We start from the raw sequence: 27,105 nt of genomic DNA, 5'->3' as shown, positions 1-27,105 counted from the left end.
ATTCCTCAGCAGCAAAAGTACAGCTACTGCTGCTGCTGCTACTGTTACTTTCAAGAGTAATTTTATTTTCTAAACGTTAAGTATCTTGCTCACACACTGCCTGCGTTCCCGTTTCTTGATCAAATGCTCCTATTGTTTGTTTTATTTGTGAGGGCATTGTCGACAGAAGATATTGCTTCCTGACGCCCTTTCTTTCACTAAGCAAGAAGGAAAGTTTTTTCGCAGTGCTGATGATTTCGAGGGCATTCGCAATGGACAATGTCGAAAATATTCTTCTATGGGCACTCTTGAACTCACTGTCATTTTTTGACTTGCAGCGTTCTTATTCGAGAGGCATTTTTTTTTCAATGTCGAAAATATTCTTCTATGGGCACTCTTGAACTCACTGTCATTTTTTGACTTGCAGCGTTCTTATTCGAGAGGCATTTTTTTTTTTTAGTGCGACCACCGAGTGAAGAGGATCTTGAGTTGATTGAATCTTACTTATGATGCAGTGGAATGTGAGCGGTGATCTCGGTGCTCCCGCTCAAAGATGAGGAGGTATCCAAGAACTTGCCGGAAACTTTAAACTCATGTTGTATTCCTGGGATATTTATTCACTTAGACCACTCTAGTTATACTTCTCTTCCGTGCAGTGGTTGCAGCCATCATCAGTTGAAGATGTGAAAAAGCATCCTACACAATAAACACGAAAAAGATAGTATTGGTTCAAAGGAAAACTCTGAGGTCCATAAGCGACGTCCAGTTATTAAAATGTTTCTTTGAAGTTTTGCACAAGGTGTTTTTCAACAAAATAGAAACTTTTGGGATTGTCAAAATAAAAAACATGGAGAATTAAGAAAGAAGGCTCACCCTACTTGGTACCCGTTATATCGGTCTTGCATTCATTCCTCAAACATTCTATTTTACTCCAGAAACATCCTATTGTATCTGTCTGATTTTTGGAAAGTTTTCCTTGTCCTTTATAAGCACCTTGTGCAACGCTGTTTTAGCAAGAAGCTTTCTGCCCCTCACAAACCTTCGTAACCTCATAAAATTTACCACTTCTTTACCCTCCAAAATAAAATTTTTGCCTTTTTTGTGACCTGTTTATCATCGTCCTCGTCATTATCCTCATCTTCTTCATTATCCTTATTATCATTATCCTCGTCGTCATCTATTTCTACTGCACTATCAGATATTAAACTTTTCTTCACTTCTCTGTCTCAGTATCTATACTTCCTTGTTTATCTTTACTACTACCTTAGTGTTTTTTTTTATTTCTTTACCACTGTCATCTATTTCCCCCCTCTTAAAGTCAACGAAACCTTGTTTATCTTTCTCCTGCGTCTTTCCTCTTACCACCTTCCATTTTTGCTTCAGTTTCTGAGGTGTAGGTGTACGTGGGGTCCGCCTGGGTGTAAGTGTAAGTGTATGTGTGGTCCTCCCTGGGTGTAGATGTACGTGTGGTCCCCCTGGGTGTAGGTGTATATGTGGTCCCCCTGGGTGTAGGTGTACGTGTGGTCCCCCTGGGTGTAGATGTACGTGTGGTCCCCCTGGGTGTAGATGTACGTGTGGTCCCCCTGGGTGTAGATGTTCGTGTATCCCCTTGGGTGTAGATGTACGTGGTTCCCCTGGGCTGCCGTAAAGGTCAAGACGCAGGATCATCAACATTGTAGGTGGTGTGTGGTGGTGGCGGGGAAGGCAGTGCATTATGGACATCTCACCCGGCTTGTAAAGGTCATCCAAGCTACACAAACTCACCCACCCACCCACCGCCCATTCATCCACTCCCCTTAGCCACCGCCCATTCATCCACTTCCCTGCTTGGCTGATTTCATAGGACTGAAAAATTACTTAGGTGGGCTGAACTGGAATGACCTGACTAGGGGTCAGGTAGGTGGTGATGGTTGCAGATATGATGCTTTCCAGGGCATAGTTCTAGCTGCTCAGTCAAATTATGTTCCAAATAGGGAAATCAGATCAAACAAAAATGATCCTAAATGGATGAACAATAGATTAAAATATCTGATTGGTCAAAAGAGAGGCATATATAGGCAAATCAAAAGAGGAGAGGGGCAATTAAGAAATCGATATATTCAGTTAAAGAGAGAAATAAAAAAGGGAATTAGAAAAGCAAATAGAGATTATGAGGTTAAAGTTGCAAGAGAATCGAAGACTAACCCAAAAGGATTCTTTCAGGTATACAGAAGTAAGATCAGGGACAAGATAGGCCCACTCAAAAGTTCCTCGGGTCAGCTCACTGACAGTGATAAGGAAATGTGTAGAATTTTTAACACATACTTCCTCTCAGTTTTTACACAGGAGGATACCAGCGATATTCCAGTAATGATAAATTATGTAGAACAGGACGATAATAAACTGTGCACTATTAGGGTCACAAGTGACATGGTCCTTAGGCAAATAGATAAATTAAAACCTAACAAATCCCCAGGCCCTGATGAACTGTATGCAAGGGTTCTAAAGGAATGTAAAGAGGAGCTTAGCACACCTTTGGCTAATCTTTTCAACATATCACTACAAACTGGCATGGTGCCAGATAAGTGGAAAATGGCAAATGTGATACCTATTTTCAAAACAGGTGACAGGTCCTTAGCTTCGAACTATAGACCAATAAGCCTAACCTCCATAGTGGGAAAATTTATGGAATCAATAATTGCCGAGGCAGTTCGTAGCCACCTTGAAAAGCATAAATTAATCAACGAATCTCAGCATGGTTTTACAAAGGGGCGTTCCTGCCTTACGAATTTATTAACTTTTTTCACTAAGGTATTTGAGGAGGTAGATCATGGTAATGAATATGATATTGTGTATATGGACTTCAGTAAGGCTTTTGACAGGGTCCCACATCAGAGACTATTGAGGAAAATTAAAGCACATGGAATAGGAGGAGAAATTTTTTCCTGGATAGAGGCATGGTTGACAAATAGGCAGCAGAGAGTTTGCATAAATGGGGAGAAATCAGAGTGGGGAAGCGTCACGAGCGGTGTTCCACAGGGGTCAGTGTTGGGCCCCCTGCTGTTCACAATCTACATAAACGACATAGATGAGGGCATAAAGAGCGACATCGGCAAGTTTGCCGATGACACCAAAATAGGCCGTCGAATTCATTCTAACGAGGACATTCGAGCACTCCAGGAAGATTTGAATAGACTGATGCAGTGGTCGGAGAAGTGGCAGATGCAGTTTAATATAGACAAATGCAAAGTTCTAAATGTTGGACAGGACAATAACCATGCCACATATAAACTAAATAATGTAGATCTTAATATTACGGATTGCGAAAAAGATTTAGGAGTTCTGGTTAGCAGTAATCTGAAACCAAGACAACAGTGCATAAGTGTTCGCAATAAAGCTAATAGAATCCTTGGCTTCATATCAAGAAGCATAAATAATAGGAGTCCTCAGGTTGTTCTTCAACTCTATACATCCTTGGTTAGGCCTCATTTAGATTATGCTGCACAGTTTTGGTCACCGTATTACAGAATGGATATAAATTCTCTGGAAAATGTACAAAGGAGGATGACAAAGATGATCCCATGTATCAGAAACCTTCCCTATGAGGATAGACTAAGGGCCCTGAAACTGCACTCTCTAGAAAGACGTAGAATTAGGGGGGATATGATTGAGGTGTATAAATGGAAGACAGGAATAAATAAAGGGGATGTAAATAGTGTGCTGAAAATATCTAGCCTAGACAGGACTCGCAGCAATGGTTTTAAGTTGGAAAAATTCAGATTCAGGAGGGATATAGGAAAGTACTGGTTTGGTAATAGAGTTGTGGATGAGTGGAACAAACTCCCAAGTACCGTTATAGAGGCCAGAACGTTGTGTAGCTTTAAAAATAGGTTGGATAAATACATGAGTAGATGTGGGTGGGTGTGAGTTAGACCTGATAGCTTGTGCTACCAGGTCGGTTGCCGTGTTCCTCCCTTAAGTCAATGTGACCTGACCTGACTAGGTTGGGTGCATTGGCTTAAGCCGGTAGGAGACTTGGACCTGCCTCGCATGGGCCAGTAGGCCTTCTGCAGTGTTCCTTCGTTCTTATGTTCTTCTTATGTTCTTAGCCACCGCCCATTCATCCACTTTCCTTCGTCACACCGCCCATTCATTCACTTACTCTTCCAACCACAGCCCACTGCTTTTATACTGTTCCACATTCCTCCATCTTCACCCACTACACTTGCGCTATGGAGTGAACCCAGCAGCAGCTAAGGAAGAGCACCCAGCAGCTAGGCAGACAAATCCAGCAATTAGGGAGGAACACCCATCAGCTAGACAGACATCCAGCAGCTAGCGAGGGGCACAGTTCTCTGCCATGGGTCTTTAGAGAGGTCTATAAATTCGACTGGGTTCCTTCCTAATGCCAGGTGTTGATGGGGTCACACTGATCATAGGGTCACACTGGAAATGGGGTCACGGTGGTCACAATAAGGCAAATGTTACGAATGTTCATAAAATGACAGGGTGGGTAATGAGAACTTTCAAAACAGTGATATTACCAATGGTGATGCTATTCAAATGACTTGTTCTCTTGTGTTTAGAGCATTGTTCAGTATTTGCGGCTCCATTCATGGCAGGAGAGATATCAGAGTTAGAGCAGATACAAAGATCATTTACTGGCTACGTGAAGTCAGGAAAGCATTTAAAGTGCTGGGAACGCCTCAAAGTATTGAATGTGTACACTGAAGCAAAGGACAGAGAGCTGCGTGATAAGTGTGAAAGATACTGGAGGGACTTTTTCCAGACCTACACTTCCATAACAATGTATAGGAGCGAGAGTTATGGAAGTGTGAAATAAACCCAGTGGAAAGCAGTGGAGCCATGTTCACAATAAGAAAACACTTTCAACATCCGTGGCCAGAAATACTGCAGGAATAAGTATAGAAGTCTTCAGGAGAAACTAGATCACTACCTCGCCGAGTTCCAGATGAACCAGGCTGTAATGGATATGTCAGCCAACAGCAAGAGCCTGGTTGACCAGGCCTACAGGAAAGTACAGGTGATACACGGTAGGGTAGGGGACCTGAATATCTTCATGAGTAGAATTCCTTGGAACATGATGTTGAGAATGGTGTTGAGTTTTGTACTAGTGACCGCCCCATCGTTTTGCTCTATGGTGTCTGAGACCAGGTTGGTGGCAGCCTCTAGACAAACTCGCCAGTTCCTATCAGTCTACATGGGAATAGCTCCGCCTTGTTCCAATCCAGGAGTTGTGAGAAGTTTCTATGTATTACACAAGCATTTTTAACACTGGCTGTTCTCGCCAATGTTAAAAATGCTTACGCGTTTAGTCTACTGAGGTTCGAGCCACTAAGCTTACACTGATTGACCCACACGGGCTTCATATAAATAAATATTCGTGTTGACGCTTTCTGAGGATGTGTGTAATGGTAAGATTGGTAATGCCGTGGGGGAGAATAATCCATGTGTGTGAAGAGTGGTAGAAGTGGACATTGTTAGAACTATGTTAGGTGTCATGTTAGACATGAAGGTATGTAATCGAATGTGTGTGCCTGTGTTGTGTGTGGGTGTGTGAGCATGTGTTGGATGGGTGTGGTCCTGTGTTGGGTGGGGATGCTGTGTGAGTGTATTCCCTGGGTGTGGGCGTTGTGTTGTGTGGTTGTAGGGGTTATTTGGGTGTGGGTATGAGGCAGTTGCCACACTGGCGGTGCCATGTGGCGAGTCTTTGCATAATGTTGATCTTAGCCTCAGGCAACAGTTTCAACACGGACTAATGGCAAGTTTTACCGGCGTAGAGATGTTTACACCCGTCCATTTATCGCTCGTATTAAGTAATTTTCTTGAGTGCACTCTTCATATTCAGCTCCGCGAAATTATCTTCTCAACTTAATGAAAAGCCATAGAGTGGCAGGGCGGCCCGTAAGGGACAAGTTGACGTGGTTTGTGGTGGAGAGATGAACCCTAGCTGCAGGCGGGGTTACGCCCCTCAGCCCGCCATCTTGATGTCCGCCGTGGCACTTCCTAGCTTTATGAGTGTCCATTTATTATTTACTCCCAGTTTATAGCTTCAATAAGTCTCATATTAAAGTGGCCGCACTCCGTGTTCAGACACTTTCCTTGTGTTGTGCTTCTTCCTCTCTCCCACCCCCTCCCCCCATCCTCGGCCATCCACTCATCTTTTGTCACTCCTCCATTCACCCATTACCACATTCTCACTCGACGATTCCCTTTCCCTCGGTTGCCAGGTCACAGGTCACAACCTTGACCTGGTCATTACTTTTATTAGATCACCCTGGCCACCTTGATCACGTCACTACCTTTATCAGATCACATTAATTAGATCACCACGCTGACCACCTTGATCCTTGATCAGATCACCATCTTGGCCAGGTCAACACCAGGTGACTTGGTTTTTTCAAGATTGCAGAGAGGCCAAAGTAGGAACAAGAGGGCTTGGGAAAATATAGAGCTAATCAAAATACAGGAAACCGAGAGGCAGAGCTACAAACAAATATACAAGAATAAGAAGGGGAGCTGAAAGAGTCTGAAAATAATATAGCGTCAAGGGCCAAAACTGAACTAAGTTACTCCACATCCACATAAGAGGACGACAGTGAAGGGTCAGTTGGTCAAGCTGAGGGAGGAGGAAGGGGCGCTGGTGGTGAATGACATAAAAGTAAGTGAGGTGCTTAGCAGAAGATTCAAAGGAGTCTTGACAGAGGAAAGTGGAGAGCTACTGGAAGGCACTGTAGTCAGAACAGCCCAACAGGTCCTGGAGAGCATCAGAAGAAATGATGAGACTATTACATGAGCTACATGTAACACAAATAATGACCACCAGATAACAGGCACAATGTCAAAAGTTCTGGAGAAGATAGTAAAGAAAAAAATATTGGGATTTGTTGATGGAAAATCCGGTCTTGCGAATTTGCTGAAATTCTACGACAGAATGATGAAGAAAAAGCAAAGACAGGATTAGGTTGACTACATTTTATTGGACTGCAAAAACATTTGATTGTCCTTCAACAGAGTTAGCCCAGTAATTAGAAGAACAAGCAGGGTTAAAAGACAGTGTGTTCCAGTCCATTTGGGAGTACCTAAATGAAGAAGGCAGAGAGTAACAGTAAGGATGAGACATCAGAATGGGAGAAAACATGGGGGAACATGACACAGAATCCTAAAAGGAATTAATAGGGCAGATAGGAGCATACTGTTTGAATTGAGCAGGTCTGGATCAGGACACAGGTGGAAATCGAAGACGGAGATAAGCCATATGGAAATATTTCTTGAGTCTTAGTGTGGCTGAGAAGTGAGACTTGGAGACGAAAGTGAAGGCAAACTCAGTACACAGCTTCCGAGTAAATCTGATCAGGTTTGTGAGACCAGAAATCAGTGATGCCAACGACAGTGATCTAAGAGCTAAGGACAGTAACTCAGTTTCGACACTGCAGACACAAATCGGCGAGTACAAATTGATGAGAACAGCCTTGACCACTATCACCAGTATTATGATAGTTGGGTGATTATAATCGTAGGTTGAATTCCCTTGCAGAAGTGAAATCTTCTCTTCCTTGTCTCCCAGAAAACATGCGGACATACATACATGATAATGACATGCAAAATACTGCGAGGGATTGATAAGGTGGACAGAGACAGGATGTTCCAGAGATGGGACACAGAAACAAGGGGTCACGATTGGAAGCTGAAGACTCAGACGAGTCACAGGGATGTTAGGAAGTATTTCTTCAGTCATCGAGTTGTCAGGAAGTGGAATAGTCTAGCAAGTGATGTAGTGGAGGCAGGAGGCATAACAAGGTATGACAAAGCTCAGGGAGCAGAGAGAAGCTAGTAGCGATCAGTGAAGAGGCGGGGCCAGGAGCTGAGTCTCGACCCCTGCAACCACAATTAGGTGAGTACACACACACACACACACACACACACACACACACACACACACACACACACACACACACACACACACACACACACACACACACACACAAAACAGGCCAAGTGCCTAATCGACAAGTGCCTATGACAAAGTGGTAACTAACACACACACACACACACACACACACACACATGCACACACATGCGCACACATATACAACAGGCCTAGTGTCTAATCAACATGTGCCTAGGACAAAATGGTAACTAACTAACTGGCGTAGGTGTAGGTGGTGGACGTGGAGGAATCACCTCAGGACAAAACAGTCGTCTCCACACTAACAGCTCACACCCCACAGCTTCACAAGGAAGTTCTCACCAGAGGACTGCCTCATCCTCAAGGATGAAGTAGGTGGTGCTGGGAGGACTGCATCCTCAAGGATGTCCTCAAGGTGCCCTACCCTCTTAGATAACACTGCTGCTGCCACCACCATCAGCACAAACAGCACCACCACATAATACCATGAAAACCACACGCTGTCACAACCATCACACTTCACCACCACTACACTCGACCACCGTCATTTATCACAACCACTACGCACTTCTGCCATCACACTTCAACACACTATCACCACCAACACACTGCTATCATCACCATCATTGGCATGATAATAGACTCAAATTTCATACACATATACAACAAATTTCTAAGAAAATTTCCAAGACTGTAGGCATACTATCGAAGATACGGTACTATGCTCCACAGTCAGCCCTCCTGGCCCTATATCACTCTCTTATTTACCCCTATCTCACCTATGGAATTTGTGCATGGGGCTCAACAACAAGTAACCATCTCAGACCACTAATTACCCAACAAAAGGCTGCAGTTAGAATGATAACAAATTCTCACTATAGGCAGCACACTCCACCAATATTCAATACACTAAACCTACTCACCATACAAAACATCCATACTTATTACTGCACCTATTACATACATAGAACACTTAACTCTGATATTAACCCTCCCCTCAAACATCTCCTTGCCAACCTCAACAGAACACATGACCATAACACAAGGCACAGATCACTCTTTGATGTTCCTCGTGTCCATCTCACACTATGCAAAAACTCAATGCACATAAAAGGCCCTAAAATCTGGAACTCATTACCTGTAAATATAAAAGAAACACTACCTGTTTATAAATTCAAGTCTCTTCTCAAAGATCACTTACTCACCCAAAACCAAATAAATACTGAATAACTGAACCTTATAAATTGTATATCTTAAATGTTTCTCACAATTATATCACATAAATGTTAAACCTAAAACCCAATCTAACTTTATTATTTTTTAAATACACTACCTAACAGAATACTCCATTCTACTGAATGTACAACAATGCATACAACCATATGACCTGTCTTTGTAATACTCACTTGTGCTTTATAGTAATCTGTTTACATTAAAGTTTTATCACTGATGTCATCATTGCTTAGTTCATCTTAAGTTAATTTTAAGCCAGCCCGTAATGCTATGCATAGTATAAGTGGCTTTGGCATGCTGCTCTTATCTGTATTTTTTGTACCTCTGTATGTGTGCTCAAATTTTTAAATAAATAAATAAATAAATAAATAAATAAATGTTTTCAAGGTTCTTGTTATCCAGCCAATCATTTTCCTGGTGGTTGTGTCAGTAACATTGTTTCTTGAACATTAGGTCCTCTTATATCGTCATTTCTAAATCCCTGGCATTCGTCTTCCATTCTTGATTAATCTGTTTTGTTTTTATATAGAGGGATGAACGCCCAGGCGACCCGGTGCCAGATAAAGCCGCCTGGTGGATCAAGGCTTGATCAACCAGGCTGTTACTACTGGCCGCACGCAGTCCGACGTACGGACCACATAGCGAAGTAACTGAAATTTGTCGTCTGTGGACCAAACATTTTATGTGCCCTACTGGAAAACTTGTCACATCGACATAGAAGTTAAGAGAAGTGCCTGTTGTAGTGATGACGGTGGTACAGTAGGGGAAGAAATGGTTGTAGTGTTAGTGGTGAAGTAATGGTGGCGGTAGCGGCGTGGGAGGAGGATAGTGGTAGTAAGGAGAGCAGTAGGCTACCCATTATTGAATGAGGCGTTGGGGGCCGCCCTGCCACATTATTGGGTTTGCTGGCCCACCGACGCGATAAGTGATATTACCCAATATTACAACCTTGGTGCATCACGGGAGAGACTTGCTCTGACGCTCTGCTACCATCATCACCACCGCTACCACCACTACAATACAGTAACCACCACTAAAACACATCCACCACCAATCCGCCATCACCGCCGCCACCACCACCGCCGCCATCACCGCCGCCACCACCACCGCCGCCATCACCGCCGCCACCACCACCGCCGCCATCACCGCCGCCACCACCACCGCCGCCACCACCACCGCCGCCATCACCGCCGCCATCACCGCCGCCATCACCGCCGCCATCACCGCCGCCGCCGCCGCCACCCCCGCCGCCGCCACCCCCACCACCACCACCACCGCCACCACCACCCCCACCACCGCCGCCACCACCGCCACCACCGCCGCCACCACCGCCGCCACCACAATACACCCACCGCCACACCAAAGCCACAACAGCACAGCCACTAACACCACAACAACACGGCTACTAACACTATAACAACACAGCTACTAACACTACAACAACACAGCTACTAACACTACAACAACACAGCTACTAACACTACAACACAGCTACTAACACTACAACAACACAGCTACTAACACCACAACAACACATCTACTAACGCTACAACAACACAGTTACTAACACTACAACAACACAGCTACTAACACCACAACAGCACATCTACTAACACTACAACAACACAGTTACTAACACTACAACAACACAGCTACTAACACTACAACACAGCTACTAACACCACAACAACACATCTACTAACACTACAACAACACAGTTACTAACACTACAACAACACAGCTACTAACGCTACAACAACACAGCTACTAACACTACAACAACACAGCTACTAACACTTCAACAACACAGTTACTAACACTACAACAACACAGCTACTAACACTACAACAACACAGTTACTAACACTACAACAACACAGCTACTAACACTACAACAACACAGCTACTAACACTACAACAACACAGCTACTAACACTACAACAACACAGCTACTAACACTACAACAACACAGCTACTAACACTTCAACAACACAGCTACTAACACTACAACAACACAACTACTAACACTACAACAACACAACTACTAACACTACAACAACACAACTACTAACACTACAACAACACAGCTACTAACACTACAACAACACAGCTACTAACACTACAACAACACAGCTACTAACACTACAACAACACAGCTACTAACACTACAACACAGCTACTAACACTACAACAACACAGTTACTAACACTACAACAACACAGCTACTAACACTACAACAACACAGCTACTAACACTTCAACAACACAGCTACTAACACTTCAACAACACAGTTACTAACACTACAACAACACAGCTACTAACACTACAACAACACAGCTACTAACACTACAACAACACAGCTACTAACACTACAACAACACAGCTACTAACACTTCAACAACACAGTTACTAACACTACAACAACACAGCTACTAACACTACAACAACACAGCTACTAACACTACAACAACACAGCTACTAACACTACAACACAGCCACTAACACTACAACACAGCCACTAACACTACAACACAGCCATCACCACTTCACAAAAACAAAGATAGGCTTATGTTATGGATGATGTAAAATGTTACAAGAGTGGTTAGGGAGGTGGCTACTTGAATTCGGTCCTGGTAGATGCATACTGAGAATAGGAGAGAGAGTGTACAGACCACATGAAATATATCCTTTGATGCTGCAGGTATCATACGAGGAAAAAAACTCTTGTTTTTCTAAGATCATGCTAAACATGTCACCTGAATTACATTTCACTGTCATATTGCATCCATAACGTCTGCCAAACTAGCAAACCTAAGGAATGCTTTCAGGAGTCTTAAAAAAAAAAAAAACATTCATTTAGTACAATATGCATTACTTGCGCTCATCCCATCTTGGATTATACAGTGCTAGCATGTAGGTTGCACCCGATAAACCCCTCACGGAAGGTTCCTTGAAGTTGGTGAGGGGGTCATGATTTAGGGAATTGGATCTGGGCTCCAGTTCCCCGAATTAAGCCTGAATGCCTTCCACATCCCCCCTGGCGCTGTATAATCCTACGGGTTTAGCGCTTCCCCTTGATTATAATAATAATAATAATAATGCACCCGATAAAAATTATTATTATTATTATTATTATTATTATTATCATTATCATTATCATTAATATAAATGAATATGCCATCCTTGCACATCCCTGAAAAAGAAAGATAAGGTATAATTAACAAGAGTGAGCAAACTATTTGCTGGACTTTTCCCAAGGATAAAATTCATTAAGCTTAACTAGGGAGTCACTTTTGTCTTGCTTTGTACAGCTGGGAGAAAAACTAAATGACGAATCTGAAATCTTGAGTGAGCAACCAGCCTAACCACACTGTATACAAGGACAAGAAATTAGTGATGCAAGTACATTAAAGAAGTTAGAGAGTGAACTTTGTAGAATTCCAGGGAACAGTAATATAGACATACTACAGTTAATACAGAACATAGACGGGCAAGTATGAGTGCATACAAATTGCATAGGCTCAAATGTAGACCTGGAATAGGGAACTGGTGGCCTGGGCTCAATAGTGATATAATGTGCAGGGTTCTGGGAAAAACTCTTATTTGTTCTTATTTGTGGTTAAAAAAAAAAAGAAGTATCTGTACTTTTTCTGTCTCTTAAAAAAATCTCGTTTTATGAGATGATTTACGTATGTTTTGTATCTTGTGCTCGTTTTCAGTTCATTTTTTCCACATTTAAAATGTTAAAATTTGACGTCATTAATAGTCTTTCATGTATCATATGTCACTTGGCACATGTGTTTGCTCCTAATAACATGGCTGATGTGCAGTACATTATGTACTGTATCATGTGATTGTTATACATTATTCGAAGGAAATGTGCTTTGTCATTTAACAGTATGATATTGTACACTGTTGTTTGTTGCATAATGGATAGCTTTTGTATTTTTTATTTGTGGCCATAAATGAATGGGAAGGTTTCTAGTATGGCCAGTGTTTCATGTAGACAAATACAGTGGTACCCTGAGTTTCAGACATACGTAATTCGTTCCAGAAGGCTGTTCAGGTGCTGTTACTGAACGAATTTGTTCCCATAAGGAATAATGTAAATTAGATTAGTTAGTTTCAGACCCCCAAAAATACACTTACAAAAGCACTTACAATAATAAACATAAATAATTGTTCTAGTTGGGAGCTGTACAAAACTTGGAGTACCACTGTGCTGTAATGTTTGTTTTCTGTTAATGTGTTGACAATTCCCATGTAACATAGTTGTACGTTTCCCATCTTAGTTAATGCATCGTGATATTTATCTTTGCAGTATGGCTCGGACGACTTCAATCAAGACTCTCCGCGATATACGTCACCCAAACCTGGTGGGCTCTATGGTGAATCTTACTTTATGGGTAAGTCATTGATCCTTAGCTTGTTATGAAGACAGACTATATAGGTTGGGCCTTTGAAAGAAGGTAACACATGTAAATGTAAGATTGATGCAAATCAAATACAGCCTCTCCTCACTTAGCGACATACTCGTTTACTGACACCGTGGACTTACGACGGGCTCTCTGACCAGTATTTATACCTAAATATGTGTAATGTATATTAGAGCTGATTTCCTCTATTCTGTTTTTCAGTATACAGTACACTACTGTATAAACATTGAAAAATATACCAGAAATGTTATAAATGGTGCAGAGGTGACACTAAAAACAATATCAGAGATGGTTGACACAAACCCACTAACATTATAGTATGCTCCTCACTTAGCAATGAATTTGTTTAACAACGTGGTCTTAGGAATGGAACTCCATCATTAAGTGAAGAGAGGCTGTACGTATATAAAAAAATGTTAACTGCTATCTTATGTTCAGTGTTTAGGTTATTCTTGTCATCTCACTTCACAGCTGTAATAATGATAAAATCTCATTAGAAAAGTGTCACAATTTTTTTCCAGATCGATCTATCTATCTGTTTGTCTGTCTGTGTCTGTCTGTCTGTCTATCTATCTATCTATCTATCTATCTATCTATCTATATATGCAAAACAACCACTCTGAAAGAATAGAGAAATACCAAGCGCTTTTGTGACTACTCACATTATCAAGGAATTGATAATGTGAGTAGTCACGAAAGCGCTTGGAATTTCTCTATTCTTTCAGAGTGGCTGTTTTGCATATTCTGAAATCACCTGTTTACTGTGATCTTATTGCATGCATGCATACATATATATATATATATATATATATATATATATATATATATATATATATATATATATATATATATATATATATATATATATATATATATATATATATATCCTAGGTAGTAGGTTGGTAAACAGCAACCGCCCAGGAAGGTACTACCGTCCTGCCAAGTGAGTGTACAACGAAAGCCTGTAATTGTTTTACATGATGGTAGGATTGCTGGTGTCTTTTGTCTGTCTCATAAACATGCAAGATTTCAGGTATGTCTTGCTACTACTACTTGCACTTACGTCACACTACACATACATGTACAAGCATATATATATATATATATACACACACCCCTCTGGGGTTTCTTCTATTTTCTTTATAGTTCTTGTTCTTGTTTATTTCCTCTTACCTCCATGGGGAAGTGGAAAAGAATTCTTCCACCGTAAGCCATGCGTGTTGTAAGAGATGACTAAAATGCCGGGAGCAAGGGGCTAGTAACCCCTTCTCTTGTATATATTACTAAATGTAAAAGGAGAAACTTTCATTTTTCCTTTTGGGCCACCCCGCCTCAGTGGGATACGGCTGGTGTGTTAAGATATATACAGTGCTCCCTCAATCATCCTGCCTGAAAGTCGTCCATTTCGGAAATAGTCCTGTTTTTTCGTCTAAATATTGGCTCGCAAATGGTCCGGTAACTCGCTAATAGTCCTTCGTCCCGGACGCGTACTCACGCTCTAAGCCGCCTTGGCCTTTCCTTCCCAGCCAGTGTGCCATTGTTTACCAGTGAGCGACGGTCCCCTCACGTGCTCCAGCGAAATATTTCATAATATTCCATTTATTTTAGTGCTTGCAAGTTATTTACGTGCTAAATAAGCTACCATGGCTCCAAAGAAAGCTCCTAGTGCCAAGCCTTTGGTAAAGAAGGTGAGAAATACGATTGAATTTAAGAAAAACATCATTGAACAATATGATAGTGGCGTACGTGTGGGCGAACTGGCGAGGATGTATAACAAATCCCGTACAACCATATCTTCCATCATAGCCAAGAAAAAGGAAATCAAGGATGCTGTTGTTGCAAAGGGGGTAAATATGCTGACAAAAATGAGATCACCAGTACTCGAAGATGTTGCGAAGTTATTATTGGTGTGGATAAATGAGAAACAATTAGCAGGAGATAGTCTTATGACGTTGCTTATTTGTGAAAAGGCTAGGCAGTTGCATGACGATTTGGTAAAGAAATTACCTGCAACTAGTGGTGATGTGAGTGAATTTAAGGCCAGCAAAGGCTGGTTTGAGAGATTTAAGAAGCGTACTGGCATACACAGTGTGGTAAGGCATGGTGAGGCTGCCAGTTCGGACCACAAGGCGGCTGAAAAATATGTGCATGAATTCAAGGAGTACATAAACAGTGAAGGACTGAAACCTGAACAAGTGTTCAATTGTGATGAAACAGGCCTCTTTTGGAAGAAAATGCCAAAGAGGACCTACATTACTCTGGAAGAAAATGCGCTGCCAGGTCACAAGCCTATGAAAGACAGGCTGACGCTAATGTTCTGTGCTAATGCTAGTGGGGATTTCCAAGTGAAGCCGTTACTAGTGTACCATTCTGAAAATCTCAGAGTGTTCAAGAAAAACAATGTTATGAAGAGTAAATTGTGTGTGTTTTGGAGATCTAATAGTAAGGTATGGGTCACAAGGGACATTTTCGTCGAGTGGTTCAATGAAGTGTTTGGCCCTAGTGTGAAGAATTACCTCTTGGAAAAGAAATTGGATCTCAAGTGCCTCCTAGTAATGGACAATGCACCTGCTCATCCTTCAATCTTGGATGACCTAATTCTGGAGTTTGGGTTCATCACAGTAAAGTTCTTGCCCCCAAATACCACTCCTCTCCTCCAGCCCATGGACCAGCAAGTCATTTCAAACTTTAAAAAAAACTACTCCAAAGCAGTGTTTGAAAGGTGCTTGAATGTGACCTCAGACACTCACTTGACCCTACGAGATTTTTGGAAAGAACACTTCAGTATTCTCCATTGCGTATGCCTTATAGGTAAGGCTTGGGAGGGAGGTTTCGAGGTTCTGACCTGAGGGTTGGTGAGGATGGGAAGGAAGGAAGGGGGGAGGAGGGCTGGAAAAATGGAAGAGGTTGGGAGGGTGGAGTAGGAGGTGGGGTAGCAGAGATGAGTGGCCTGTCCACTCTGGAGCTTGATGTGCAGAGGTACTGCAGGAGGTTGTACTGGAGCGAGATGTGCTGGTGGCAGCAGTGTCAGTAGAGTAGGGTCGGTACTCAGGTGCCTGGCAGGAGATGGCTGGTGGTGCCCAGGAAAACAGGGTCGTTTTGGAGCCACACCCCAGCTTTAGCTAAATAGCAAAGTGCTGGGGAACTTTGGTTGCTGGTTGGTGATGATTAGACTGCAGCTGTCGGAGCCATTTCTGACTGTGTTGAATTTTGCTCTTGAGAGGTGTAGTACCTTCATTTTGGAGTTGATGTGAATTTTATCGTTGAGGATGTCGAGTATGGATTGTAGGGTTGAAGGTGGAATTCCGTGTACGGTGTACTTTGCAGTGTTGTCTTGGAGTCGTAGGCCGAGTTCTGGGAAGGGCATAGCTCTGCTGTATGGTTTCATGATGTAGAACGTGGCATAGTCGTGTTTGAGGGTCTGAGCTGTTGCTGGTGGGGGTTGAGCTGAGTGAGTCGGGGTTTCTGATAGGTCAGTAGTATCAGGGGTGGCAGGTGGTGGTGGGTTCACATTGGTGGGTTCTTCTGAGGTCTCGGAGGTCTCTGGTTGGGCCAGCTCAGTGTCTGGTAGAGGTTGAGGTAGCGGTGGAGCAGCGACAATGTTAGTGACATTTGCAGTGGATTTGAGAATCTCAGTGGAAGGTGGTGATGCGGGGAATGTGAAACCCGGCATGTTGTTGAGCTTGAAGAGTTCGTTGATTGTGGTATTGAAGGAGCCGGGCTCAGCTGAATTCTGTACATGGGCATACATGATACAGTAAAGGATTTTAGTGGAGTCACCAGCAGGGGCTGGCAGGGGAGTGGTGGAGGCTGCTTGTGTGGTTTGAAGCTTGGTGATAGTGGCATATGAGGTTGATTGTGGGTTGGGCTTATTTTGTTGATGGTATTGTTTCTTGGCTATGTCTCTTCTGGTAGGGCATCTGGCTGCGAGAGTGTGGTGGTCATTCTTGCAGTTCAGGCATTTAGGTGGTGCAGCAGTGGTGCAGTTTTTGAAGTCGTGACCCTCGAAGCCACAGGTGGGACAGAATTTTTTGTCCTTGGCAGTGCAGTCTTTGATGGTATGTAGGTAAGAGTAGCAGTTGTAGCAGTGTGGGATTTGCAGGAATTTTTCTTCTTCGATGAAGGTTGGGTTGATGTGGAAATAGTGAATAGCCAGGCCCTCAGCTAGAGCTCTGGTTGCCATGTTGATGTCGCTGAAGGTCACCTTCAGCATGGACGAAGCATTGGGTATCTTGGTAATGTAGTCCACCTTAGCCCAGGGGTTCTGTGCCTCAATGGATGATTTGATTTCTTCAGTGGCCTGTGCAGTGATGAGGTTGTAGAGTCGCTTGAGGAATACAGTTCTCCTGGCCCTCCGAGCTGGGGAAGTCGAGACAAGGAATCCCTGGTCTCGTAGAGTGGTGGTAGCAGTAGTGGTGAGTAGTTTCTCGGCCTCTGTGTCACCAGTGCAGACGACAACAAAGGCCTCTTTGAGCGATAAAATCGTATTACATTTGACCTGCAGTCTGCCACTGACGACAGCTGCAAGTGCTAGTTTGGACAAGTCGTTGACTGTCCCACTGACAGGTTTGATCTTTACCCTGTTAGAGTAATGCATCATGAGTAAGCAGTGTTCCCCTGTGGGAGGGAGTGACTACCAGGACTTCGAACTCTGCTTGGAGAAAATTGTGGCCAGATTGTGTCCACAAGAGGGATTTTGAAGGGTTTGAGGCAGCCCCTGATGAGCCTATGTCAGTTGTAAACTCTATTGTTGCACTGGGGAGTTCCATGGGATTGGATGTGAGTTTGGAGGATGTGGAAGAGTTGGTGGAGGACCACAACGAAGAGCTAACCACTGAGGAGCTGCAAGAGCTTCAGCAGGAAGAGCAACAGATTGCAGCTCAGAATCTTGCTGCAGAGGAGGAGGAAGAGACATGGAGGAAGGTGCCTTCTTCAGAAATTAAGGAGATTTTTGAAATGTGGGGTAGGATGGAAAGATTTATGGAGAAACATCACCCAGAGAAGCATGTTGCAAGCCATATCGGCAACTTGTACAGTGACAGAGTCTTGGCTCATTTTAGGGAAGTTTTAAAGAGATGCCAGAAACAGAGCTCTCTGGACAGTTTTTTTGTGAGACAGGACTCCAGTGACTCTCCAGGTGGTCCTAGTGGCATTAAGAAACAGAGAAGAGAAGTAACCCCAGAAAAGCAATTGGTACCTGAGGTGTTGATAGAAGGGGATTCCCCTTCCAAACAGTAAATCATCCAATCTTTCTCCTTCTCCAGTCTTCCATACACAAAGAAGAATCGCCAATAAAGGTAAGTGTTATTCCGTTAATGTTTAATTCATCATGTGCCACTATTGTTTATGTACTACATCTATATATCATGTAAAAATTTTTTTGTTTTAATACTTCTGGGTGTCAGGAACAGATTAATTGAATTTACATTATTTCTTATGGGGAAAATTTTCCCCATAAGAAATAATGTGTGTATGTATATATATATGTATATATTTATTTATTTTTATTATCACACCGGCCGATTCCCACCAAGGCAGGGTGGCCCGAAAAAGAAAAACTTTCACCATCATTCACTCCATCACTGTCTTGCCAGAAGGGTGCTTTACACTACAGTTTTTAAACTGCAACATATATATATATATATATATATATATATATATATATATATATATATATATATATATATATATATATATATATATAATACACACACACCTGCTCTTGCGAATTCTTTGAGATATATATATATATATAGCAATGGGCTAGTAACCCCTTCTCCTGTAGACATTTACTAAAAAAGAGAAGAAGAAAAACTTTATAAAACTGGGATGCTTAAATGTGCGTGGATGTAGTGCGGATGACAAGAAACAGATGATTGCTGATGTTATGAATGAAAAGAAGTTGGATGTCCTGGCCCTAAGCGAAACAAAGCTGAAGGGGGTAGGGGAGTTTCAGTGGGGGGAAATAAATGGGATTAAATCTGGAGTATCTGAGAGAGTTAGAGCAAAGGAAGGGGTAGCAGTAATGTTAAATGATCAGTTATGGAAGGAGAAAAGAGAATATGAATGTGTAAATTCAAGAATTATGTGGATTAAAGTAAAGGTTGCATGCGAGAAGTGGGTCATAATAAGCGTGTATGCACCTGGAGAAGAAAGGAATGCAGAGGAGAGAGAGAGATTTTGGGAGATGTTAAGTGAATGTATAGGAGCCTTTGAACCAAGTGAGAGAGTAATTGTGGTAGGAGACCTGAATGCTAAAGTAGGAGAAACTTTTAGAGAGGGTGTGGTAGGTAAGTTTGGGGTGCCAGGTGTAAATGATAATGGGAGCCCTTTGATTGAACTTTGTATAGAAAGGGGTTTAGTTATAGGTAATACATATTTTAAGAAAAAGAGGATAAATAAGTATACAAGATATGATGTAGGGCGAAATGACAGTAGTTTGTTGGATTATGTATTGGTAGATAAAAGACTGTTGAGTAGACTTCAGGATGTACATGTTTATAGAGGGGCCACAGATATATCAGATCACTTTCTAGTTGTAGCTACACTGAGAGTAAAAGGTAGATGGGATACAAGGAGAATAGAAGCATCAGGGAAGAGAGAGGTGAAGGTTTATAAAGTAAAAGAGGAGGCAGTTAGGGTAAGATATAAACAGCTATTGGAGGATAGATGGGCTAATGAGAGCATGGGCAATGGGGTCGAAGAGGTATGGGGTAGGTTTGAAAATGTAGTGTTAGAGTGTTCAGCAGAAGTTTGTGGTTACAGGAAAGTGGGTGCGGGAGGGAAGAGGAGCGATTGGTGGAATGATGATGTAAAGAGAGTAGTAAGGGAGAAAAAGTTAGCATATGAGAAGTTTTTACAAAGTAGAAGTGATGCAAGGAGGGAAGAGTATATGGAGAAAAAGAGAGAGGTTAAGAGAGTGGTGAAGCAATGTAAAAAGAGAGCAAATGAGAGAGTGGGTGAGATGTTATCAACAAATTTTGTTGAAAATAAGAAAAAGTTTTGGAGTGAGATTAACAAGTTAAGAAAGCCTAGAGAACAAATGGATTTGTCAGTTAAAAATAGGAGAGGAGAGTTATTAAATGGAGAGTTAGAGGTATTGGGAAGATGGAGGGAATATTTTGAGGAATTGTTAAATGTTGATGAAGATAGGGAAGCTGTGATTTCGTGTATAGGACAAGGAGGAATAACATCTTGTAGGAGTGAGGAAGAGCCAGTTGTGAGTGTGGGGGAAGTTCGTGAGGCAGTAGGTAAAATGAAAGGGGGTAAGGCAGCCGGGATTGATGGGATAAAGATAGAAATGTTAAAAGCAGGTGGGGATATAGTTTTGGAGTGGTTGGTGCAGTTATTTAATAAATGTATGGAAGAGGGTAAGGTACCTAGGGATTGGCAGAGAGCATGCATAGTTCCTTTGTATAAAGGCAAAGGGGATAAAAGAGAGTGCAAAAATTATAGGGGGATAAGTCTGCTGAGTATACCTGGTAAAGTGTATGGTAGAGTTATTATTGAAAGAATTAAGAGTAAGACGGAGAATAGGATAGCAGATGAACAAGGAGGCTTTAGGAAAGGTAGGGGGTGTGTGGACCAGGTGTTTACAGTGAAACATATAAGTGAACAGTATTTAGATAAGGCTAAAGAGGTCTTTGTGGCGTTTATGGGTTTGGAAAAGGCGTATGACAGGGTGGATAGGGGGGCAATGTGGCAGATGTTGCAAGTGTATGGTGTAGGAGGTAGGTTACTGAAAGCAGTGAAGGGTTTTTACGAGGATAGTGAGGCTCAAGTTAGAGTATGTAGGAAAGAGGGAAATTATTTCTCAGTAAAAGTAGGCCTTAGACAAGGATGTGTGATGTCACCGTGGTTGTTTAATATATTTATAGATGGGGTTGTAAGAGAAGTAAATGCGAGGGTCTTGGCAAGAGGCGTGGAGTTAAAAGATAAAGAATCACACACAAAGTGGGAGTTGTCACAGCTGCTCTTTGCTGATGACACTGTGCTCTTGGGAGATTCTGAAGAGAAGTTGCAGAGATTGGTGGATGAATTTGGTAGGGTGTGCAAAAGAAGAAAATTAAAGGTGAATACAGGAAAGAGTAAGGTTATGAGGATAACAAAAAGATTAGGTGATGAAAGATTGAATATCAGATTGGAGGGAGAGAGTATGGAGGAGGTGAATGTATTCAGATATTTGGGAGTGGACGTGTCAGCGGATGGGTCTATGAAAGATGAGGTGAATCATAGAATTGATAAGGGGAAAAGAGTGAGTGGTGCACTTAGGAGTCTGTGGAGACAAAGAACTTTGTCCTTGGAGGCAAAGAGGGGAATGTATGAGAGTATAGTTTTACCAACGCTCTTATATGGGTGTGAAGCATGGGTGATGAATGTTGCAGCGAGGAGAAGGCTGGAGGCAGCGGAGATGTCATGTCTGAGAGCAATGTGTGGTGTGAATATAATGCAGAGAATTCATAGTTTGGAAGTTAGGAGGAGGTGCGGGATTACCAAAACTGTTGTCCAGAGGGCTGAGGAAGGGTTGTTGAAGTGGTTCGGACATGTAGAGAGAATGGAGCGAAACAGAATGACGTCAAGAGTGTATCAGTCTGTAGTGGAAGGAAGGCGGGGTAGGGGTCGGCCTAGGAAAGGTTGGAGAGAGGGGGTAAAGGAGGTTTTGTGTGCGAGGGGCTTGGACTTCCAGCAGGCATGCGTGAGCGTGTTTGATAGGAGTGAATGGAGACAAATGGTTTTTAATACTTGACGTGCTGTTGGAGTGTGAGCAAAGTAACATTTATAAAGGGGTTCAGGGAAACCGGCAGGCCGGACTTGAGTCCTGGAGATGGGAAGTACAGTGCCTGCACTCTGAAGGAGGGGTGTTAATGTTGCAGTTTAAAAACTGTAGTGTAAAGCACCCTTCTGGCAAGACAGTGATGGAGTGAATGATGGTGAAAGTTTTTCTTTTTCGGGCCACCCTGCCTTGGTGGGAATCGGCCAGTGTGATAAAAAAAAAAAAAATAATATATATATATATATATACATTCATACATACATATACACACACACCTACCATCCGACTTAGGACCGAGTTCGGTTCCGAGAAACCGGTCGTAAATTAGAGTAGGGAAATTAGATCTAACAAAAATGATCCCAAATGGATGAACAGTAGATTAAAACATCTCATTGGTCAAAAGAGAGGCATATATAGGCGTATCAAAAGAGGGGATGGGCAGTTAAGAAATCAATATACGTATTCAATTAAAGAGAGAAATAAAAAAAGGAATAAGAAAAGCAAAAAGGGATTATGAGGCTAAGGTCGCAAGGGATTCAAAGACTAACCCAAAAGGGTTCTTTCAGGTATACAGAAGTAAGATTAGGGACAAGATTGGCCCACTTAAGAGTAACTCTGGTCAGATCACTGACAGTGATAAGGATATGTGTGAAATTCTAAATACCTACTTCCTCTCAGTTTTCACCGAGGAAAATACTAGCGATATTCCTGAAATAATAGATTATGTAGAACAGGATGATGATAAACTATGTACGATAGCAGTAACTAGTGACATGGTCCTCAGACAAATAGAGAAACTAAAACCTAACAAATCCCCAGGTCCTGATGAACTGTTTGCAAGGGTGTTAAAGGAATGTAAAGAGGAACTTAGCATACCTTTGGCTAATCTTTTTAACATATCACTACAAACTGGCATAGTGCCTGATAAGTGGAAAATGGCAAATGTAATACCTATTTACAAGGCAGGTGACAGGTCCTTGGCTTCGAACTATAGACCAATAAGCCTTACCTCCATAGTGGGAAAATTTATGGAATCAATAATTGCCAAAGCAATTCGTAGCCATCTTGACAGGCACAGATTGATTTATGATTCTCAACACGGTTTTACAAAAGGGCGTTCCTGTCTTACGAATTTACGAATTTTTTTCACTAAGGTGTTTGAGGAGGTAGATCATGGTAATGAATATGATATTGTGTATATGGACTTCAGTAAGGCTTTCGATAGAGTTCCACACCAGAGGCTATTGAGGAAACTTAGGGCACACGGAATAGGAGGAAACATTTTTTCCTGGGTAGAGGCATGGCTGACAAATAGACAGCAGAGAATTTGCATAAATGGGGAGAAATCAGAATGGGGGCACGTCACAAGCGGTGTTCCTCAGGGGCCAGTGTTGGGCTTGTTGTTGTTCAAAATTTACATAAACGACATAGATGACATAGTGACATAGTGACATAAGCAAATTTGCTGATGACACCAAAATAGGCCGTCCAATTCATTCTAATGAGGACATTAGAGCACTCCAGGATGATTTGAATAGACTGACGCAATGGTCGGAGAAGTAGCAGATGCAGTTTAATACAGTGGACCCCCGCATAACGATATTAATCCGTGCATGAGAGCTCATTGTTATGCGAAATTATCGTTATGCGGATGAATTTTCCTCATAAGAAATAATGGAAATCAAATTAATCCGTGCAAGACACCCCAAAGTGTGAAAAAAAAATATTTTTACCACATGAAATATTAATTTTAATACACACAAACTGAAAAAGGCATGCACAATTACATGACACTTACCTTTATTGAAGATCTGGTGATGATTGATGGGATGGGAGGAGGAGAGAGTCTTAATGTTTAGAAGGGGAATCCCCTTCCATTAAGACTTGAGGTGTCAAGTCCTTTTCTGGGGTTACTTCCCTTCTTCTTTTAATGCCACTAGGACCAGCTTCAGAGTCACTGGACTTCTGTCGCACAACATATCTGTCCATAGTGGCCTGTACCTCTCGTTCCTTTATGACTTCCCTAAAGTGTTTCACAACATTGTCAGTGTAATCGTCACCAGCACGGCTTGCAATAGCTGTGTGAGGGTGATTTTCATCCATAAAGGTTTGCACTTTCAGCCACATTGCACAGATTTCCTTAATCTTTGTAGTAGACAACTTCTTCAATTTCTCTCTCCCCTCCTCCGAACCAGTTTCCTCAGGTCTGGCCTCTTGCTGTTGAAGTTGATCTATCAGCTCATCAGTGGTTAGTTCTTCATTGTCCTTATCCACCAACTCTTCCACATCATCCCCACTAACCTCCAACCCCAAGGACTTCCCCAATGCCACAATTGATTCCTCAACTGGCATACTCCTCTCAGGGTTAGCCTTAAATCCTTCAAAATCCCTTTTGTCTACACATTCTGGCCACAGTTTCTTCCAAGCAGAGTTCAAGGTCCTCTTAGTCACTCCCTCCCAAGCCTTACCTATAAGGTTTACACAATTGAGGATATTAAAGTGATCTCTCCAAAACTCTCTTAGAGTCAGTTGAGTTTCTGAGGTCACTACAAAGCACCTTTCAAACAGAGCTTTTGTGTACAGTTTTTTGAAGTTTGCAATAACCTGCTGGTCCATGGGCTGCAGGAGAGGAGTGGTATTAGGAGGCAAAAACTTCACCTTAATGAAGCTCATGTCTCCATAAAGTCGCTCTGCCACGTCTGTAGGATGACCAGGGGCATTGTCTAACACCAGGAGGCACTTAAGGTCTAATTTGTTTTCAGTTAGGTAATCTTTCACATTGGGGGCAAATGCATGGTGTAACCAGTCATAGAAAAAGTCCCTAGTGACCCATGCCTTACTGTTTGCCCTCCACAGCACACACAAATTAGCCTTGAGGATATTCTTTTGTCTGAACGCTCTGGGAGTTTCTGAGTGATACACTAATAAAGGCTTCACTTTGCAATCACCAGTAGCATTGGAACACATCAACAGAGTAAGCCTGTCTTTCATAGGCTTATGTCCTGGGAGTGCCTTTTCCTCCTGAGTAATGTAGGTCCTGCTTGGCATTTTCTTCCAAAACAGGCCTGTTTCATCACAATTAAACACTTGTTCAGGTTTCAGTCCTTCACTTTCTATGTACTCCTTGAATTCCTGCACATATTTTTCAGCTGCTTTGTGGTCCGAACTGGCAGCCTCACCATGCCTTATCACACTATGTATGTCACTACACTTCTTAAATCTCTCAAACCAACCTTTGCTGGCCTTAAATTCACTCACATCATCACTAGTTGCAGGCATTTTTTTAATTAAATCCTGATGCAACTTCCTAGCCTTTTCACTTATGATCACTTGAGAGATGCTATCTCCTGCTATCTGTTTTTCATTTATCCACAAAAATAAGAGTCTCTCAACATCTTCCATCACTTGCGATCTCTGTTTCGAAAACACAGTTGAACCTTTGGCAAGAACAGCTTCCTTGATTGCCTTTTTGTTGCCCACAATAGTAACGATGGTTGACTGGGTTTTATTATACAACCTGGCCAGCTCGGAGACACGCACTCCACTTTCATACTTATCAATGATCTCTTTCTTCATCTCTATAGTAATTCTCACCCTTATTCCTGTAGGGTTGGCACTAAAAGCTTTCTTGGGGCCCATGGTCACTTATTTTGCAGATAAAATCACCAAAAACACTGTAATAATACGAAATATTCCGATTGTATGCTTGGATGTTACCGCGGAGGCTGGCTGGTAAACAATGCCACCAGCGGAACATGTGAGGCTGGCTAAGGCCGCACATTAGACGCGTCTCGGACGAGCAGCGTTGAGCGGGTTTTTTAGCGGTATGCGAGGCAAAATCTTAGCGATAAAACATATCGGTATGCGGATTTAACGTTATGTAAGGCCAACGGTATGCGGGGGTCCACTGTATTGACAAATGCAAAGTTCTAAATGTTGGACAGTTAAATAACCATGCCACATATAAACTAAATAATGTAGATCTTAATACTGCCGATTGCGAAAAGAATTTAGGAGTTCTGGTTAGCAGTAATCTAAAACCAAGACAACAGTGCATTAGTGTTCGCAATAAAGCTAACAGAATTCTTGGCTTCATATCTAGAAGTATAAATAATAGAAGTCCTCAGGTTGTTCTTCAACTCTATATATCCTTGGTTAGGCCTCATTTAGACTATGCTGCTCAGTTCTGGTCACCGTATTACAGAATGGATATAAATGCTCTGGAAAGCGTACAAAGGAAGATGACAAAGATGATCCCATGTATCAGAAATCTTCTCTCTGAAGATAGACTGAGGGCCCTGAATCTGCACTCTCTCAAAAGGCGTAGAATTAGGGGGGATATGATCGAGGTGTATAAATGGAAAACAAGAACAAATAAAGGGGATGTAAATAGTGTCCTGAAAATTTCCAGCCAAGACAGGACTCGCAGCAATGGTTTCAAGTTGGAAAAATTCAGATTCAGGAAGGATATAGGAAAGCACTGGTTTGGTAATAGAGTTGTGGATGAGTGGAACAAGCTCCCGAGCACAGTTATTGAGGCTAAAACGTGTAGTTTTAAAAATAGGTTAGATAAATACATGAGTGGGTGTGGGTGGGTGTGAGTTGGACCTGACTAGCTTTGCTGCTGGGTCTGGTGCCATGCTCCATCCTTGAGTGGGGATGACCAGACTGGGTGGGTCATTGGGATAATCTGGGGGGGTGGGTCATTGGTCTAATCTGGGGGGGGGGGTCATGGACCTGCTCTGCATGGGTCAGTAGGCCTGTTGCAGTGTTCCT

At 42.3% G+C, this 27,105-nt stretch overlaps 1 protein-coding gene across 16 annotated transcripts in view; it reads left to right on the top strand.

Annotated features, from left to right (window-relative positions):
• LOC128696411 (transcription factor daughterless) overlaps positions 1-27,105 on the top strand; it is a 717,926-nt gene that overhangs the window by 569,276 nt on the left and 121,545 nt on the right. For all 16 annotated transcript variants that reach the window (XM_070092285.1, XM_070092276.1, XM_070092273.1 and 13 more), the window contains exon 2: positions 13,442-13,526. In XM_070092285.1, coding sequence (XP_069948386.1) covers positions 13,442-13,526 — 85 coding nt within the window. The remainder of the gene's footprint in view (positions 1-13,441; positions 13,527-27,105) is intronic.

This window comes from Cherax quadricarinatus, chromosome 39, assembly GCF_038502225.1.
Source record: "Cherax quadricarinatus isolate ZL_2023a chromosome 39, ASM3850222v1, whole genome shotgun sequence".
Lineage (NCBI taxonomy): Eukaryota > Metazoa > Arthropoda > Malacostraca > Decapoda > Parastacidae > Cherax > Cherax quadricarinatus.
Note: the sequence above shows the minus strand (reverse complement) of the source record. Positions and strands in the feature narration are given on the sequence as shown.